The 4,216-nt window shown below is 59.0% G+C and overlaps 1 protein-coding gene across 1 annotated transcript in view; it reads left to right on the forward strand.

Moving 5' to 3' along the window:
* Positions 1-1,895, forward strand: part of PEX19 (peroxisomal biogenesis factor 19) — a 9,762-nt gene extending 7,867 nt beyond the window's left edge. Inside the window, exons 5-7 of the mRNA XM_015429554.1 lie at positions 47-230; positions 323-367; positions 1,800-1,895. Coding sequence (XP_015285040.1) covers positions 47-230; positions 323-367; positions 1,800-1,883 — 313 coding nt within the window. The 3' untranslated portion in view covers positions 1,884-1,895. The remainder of the gene's footprint in view (positions 1-46; positions 231-322; positions 368-1,799) is intronic.
* The last annotated feature ends 2,321 nt before the right edge of the window (positions 1,896-4,216 follow it).

Below are 4,216 nucleotides of genomic sequence, written 5' to 3' on the forward strand. Positions count from 1 at the left end.
CTCCACCCCCCCGCTCCTCCATGCCTTCCTGTCTCTCCCCCCACCACCACCAGTACCCAGAGTGGCTCCACAGCCACCGGGAGTCCTTGCCCAAGGAGCAGTACGACAAGTACCGGGAGCAGCACAGCCTCATGGGCAAGATCTGCGAGCAGTTTGAGGCGGAGCGGCCCACGGACGGCGACACGGAGCAGAAGGCCCGCTTCGAGCTGGTCTTGGACCTGATGCAGCAGGCAAGTGGGGCTGGGGTCCGGGGGGGGGGTTAGGGTTAGGGTTGAGGGGCGCGTTCTGTGGCTCACCCTGCGTGTGTGTGTCTGCCTTTCAGCTTCAAGACCTGGGCCACCCTCCCAAGGAGCTGGCTGGGGAATCGGTGAGTCTCTCTTGGTGCGCGCACGCACGCACTTGGGGGGCTGAGGAGGGAGGCCTGGTTGCCGCTGCAGTCAGCACTGCTTGCGCGAGCAACACTTCTCAGGGGGCAGTCCTGTCTAAACAGTCGGGGGACGTCTGTCGGAAAGGAGCAGCGTGGTGTGGCAGTTAAGCGTGCCAGACCAGCAGTGGGGAGAGACGTGTTCAAATCCCTGCACCGCTGTGAAACTCCCTGGGCGGCTGCCCCTGCAGAGACCGGGGGCTTTCAGTGGTGCCCTCTGTTGGGGGGGGCATTAAAGAGTCCAGGAGCTTTTCCTAGGAATCCCATCCCCCACCTGGGTCGACAGGGGGGTTGAAACTGGCAGGAACCCCATAGTTTGAGAGAGAGAGAGAGAGAAAGAGCCTGTCCCAAAGTTAAAACCATTTATTGAAAGAAAACCCCCACTGCACAAATTTTCAAGCAAGTGGCAACTTCAGTATTTATTGTACCGAAGGGAACAGACAAACCAATAGTTATAAGCAAATAGTGCACTTATTATTCATTTAAGAATTATTGTCTGTTTAGGCATGCACCCCGGCCGCTCTGGCAAGACCTAACCACGGTGTTGGCCGAGGGCCCTTCGCATCTCAAACACTGGTGTTAAATACCTCTAGAATTCCAGATTAGATGTCAGTCTAGAAATCAGATGGTCCTGACGAAACCCAGACCCCTCCCTTTCCTGACCAGAACGCTCTGACCGGAGTAATTGTATTACTAGGTTAAAAGCACCCTCCCTGTCAGCGGCAGGAGCGCTTGGAGCCACGGGTCTTCCTATCTAGATGTTTTGGCTTCGAGGCGGGAGCTCAGAGATGTAAACAGTTCTTTGAGAGCAAAGTGCAGGCAGAGAAGGCCTAAGCCAGTTCAGGCCGCTGTACAGAACCACCCCGTCTCGCTTATCATTCTGCCACACACTCCGCCTTCCAGCTGGTTGCCAGCGCCCGTGAGCTTGCCATTTGGCCGCGCAGCATCTCGTGTGAGGAGCCTGGCGCCTTTGGCCCGCAGCCGCAGAGGAGGCAAAAGGCCCTCCGGGCGGTGGCTGCCTTGCAAGAGCGGGTCTCTGCCTGGCGGGCTGTCTGCTGGTGGCGGTGGCTGTCTGTGGCTGCTCTGGGAGGAGGTGCAGAGTCTGGCTTAAAGAATAAACATTCCAGGAGCAGAGCCAAAACAGTGTTAAGAACAACGACATCAAGATTTTGCATTGTTTTGTATTGTATTTATGTTACTATTTACTGGCTTTGCTTATGTCCATGAAATGCACTTCACACAAGAATGAAGGTTGCTTTTCTGGTGGCTGAAGCCCGTTTGCTGCGCTCTGCCGGGGCCTGGTGCATGCCGCGGCCTGCCTGGCTGCCCTGACATTTCTTCTCTGTCTTCCCCCCCCCCCGCATGCCTTGTCCAGCCACCTGGCCTGAACTTTGACCTTGAAGGACTGAATCTGCCCGATGCGGCCAGCGCCGGAGGAGACCAGTGCCGGATCATGTGACCATCTCCCACGTCGCACAAGGAGCGTTCCCGAGAGTGACCGCGTGTCCCTTCCTCACCAGGGTGCCTGCAGCGGGCTGGACTGACGCTGTTTCTATATAGCTATTTATGTACGAAGATCCCAGTAGGGTCACCCCCAGCCCCCCGGGGCTTTCGCGAGGAGGCCTCAAGAGTGAACCCGGGGGTGGGTGGAGAACAGCTGTGCCCTCCTTCCCCTCCCACTGCCCTGCTGCTGCTGCTGCCCTCTGGGTGGGCCAGGGAGCTCTGGGTCCCCCTCGCCCCTGGGTTTTTGCGAGTCACACACTGAGCACGGCCTGCTCCTCGCCCCACTCCCCATTCCCCTGCCCGGAGCCAAGCAAGCGGCCAAGCCGGCTGTTGGCTCTCCCGCTGGGTTGCTTGCGGCTGGGGAGGGAGTCTCCCGTTTGGGGGCTTGAGCCATTCGTGCCTCCGCTCCCCCTTTGCCGCTGGTGTCTGGAGGCTTTGCCTCCCCTGGGTGTGACGGGGGCCCGAGGCGAAAGGGTGCTGCAGGCCTCTTCCAAACGCGGCCCGGCCAGGGCCTTGAGAGAGGGCTGCTGGGGAAGGCAGCGTGGAGGGGTTCCGCTCCTCTCTGCCCTTCCCTTCCGGCCGCGCTCTCTCTCTGCTGCCTGGAACGCTCCAGGCCGCTGGGCGGAAGGGTGGTGGCTGTTCTGCCCCGGCATGAAGGTCGAGGAGGGTCCCCTCCGTGGTAGGAGCCCCGCGGGGATGGCCGGGGACACGGAGGGGGAGGGCAGGGAGGCGGATCTCCATCTCCCGCCCCAGTTTAAGGGTGGCGGGACCGGATGGCGATGGAACTCTGTGGAATAAATAAAGGTGGCAGTTTATCTTTTGACTGTTTTTTCCCTGGCTTTCTGTTTTCTCTTTGCCTGAGCTGGGGCTGGGACTAGTGCTCCACGGTTGGGTGCGGGATCTGCCTGCCTGTCAACCAACCTGTTGGGATGGAGGGGCCAAGAAAAGGGCCTGAATTTTTACTTCTGGTGGTAATCTGAGAAAAGCTTCTCCGTGTCTTTCCTGGCAAACTGTAGCCACAATTAGATCTATGGGAAAGATCAGACTCCACCGGTCTCCCGTTATATTCTTCTTTCCATCGTAGCCTCACAATAACCCTGTTAGGTAAGGTTACATTAAGAATCTGTGTGCCTGGCCCAACCTGGGACGTCCCAGATCTTGAGTGCCAGTTTGGTGTAGTAGTTAAGTGTGCGGACTCTAATCTGGGAGAACCAGGTTTGATTCCCCACTCCTCCACTTGCACCTGGCTGGGTGACCTTGGGCCAGTCACAGTTCTCTCAGAGCTGTCCTTGAAAGAGCAGTTCTCTCAGAGCTCTCGGCCCCACCCAGCTCACAGGGTGTGGAGAGGGGAAGGGAAATTGTCAGCCACTCTGAGATTCCCTCAGGTGTAAAGGGCAGGGTATAAAACCATTTTTTTCCTCTACATGATTCTTGCTAAGGCAGTGCCCAACAGGCTCTGTAGAGCCCTCTGCAGACTTCTGTGGGGGTGCCAGCTCCAGTTTGGGGCATTTTTGGAGAGTGGGCATGTGCAATGCTCCCTTTTAAGCCGTGGAGAGTCTTGTGAGCATAAATCAGCTTGCTCTGGAGCCATCCTTCCTGAGCTAAGACAGAAATGTGTGAGCCGGAGGCTAAAGAACTGTGAGCTGGCTCACACTAACTCAGCTTAGAGGGAACACTGGGCATGTGATGCCCTTAGAGCCTGCTCTCTGAAGCCGTGCTTTTCTCCAGGGGCGCTGGCCATCGCTGTTGGCTGGAGATCAGCTGACCCCCTTGAGGAGATGCAGGCCCCCCGGAATGAGATCTGATCTCTGCTGCCTAGAAGGCAACTGCAATTCCAGGAGGTCCCCAGGCCCCGCCTGGAGGTTGGCAACCCTGGGGTCTGGCCACAGATTTATTTATTGTTTCTGTTTGTCTCCCGCCTTGCCGGACATGCTGGCTCCAGGCGGCTAACAGGAGTTAAAAGAGCGCCAGCTTCTTGGCAGGGGGAGCCTGCCCGGCCGCCCACTCCTGCTCAGCTTCCGCCTGTGATGAACGCCCCAGTGGCGGGGAGTTCCCCCCGGCCCGCCGGCCTCCTCGCGCAAGCATGCCTCGCTGGGGGGTGGGGCGGGCGGGTGGACAGGCGGCTAACAGGAGTTAAAAGAGCGCCAGCTTCTTGGCAGGGGGAGCCTGCCCGGCCGCCCACTCCTGCTCAGCTTCCGCCTGTGATGAACGCCCCAGTGGCGGGGAGTTCCCCGGGGCCCGCCGGCCTCCTCGCGCAAGCATGCCTCGCTGGGGGGTGGGGCGGGCGGG

The sequence above is a fragment of the Gekko japonicus genome, unplaced genomic scaffold (assembly GCF_001447785.1).
Source record: "Gekko japonicus isolate JY-2015 unplaced genomic scaffold, Gekko_japonicus_V1.1 scaffold358, whole genome shotgun sequence".
NCBI classification, from domain to species: Eukaryota; Metazoa; Chordata; class Lepidosauria; order Squamata; family Gekkonidae; genus Gekko; species Gekko japonicus.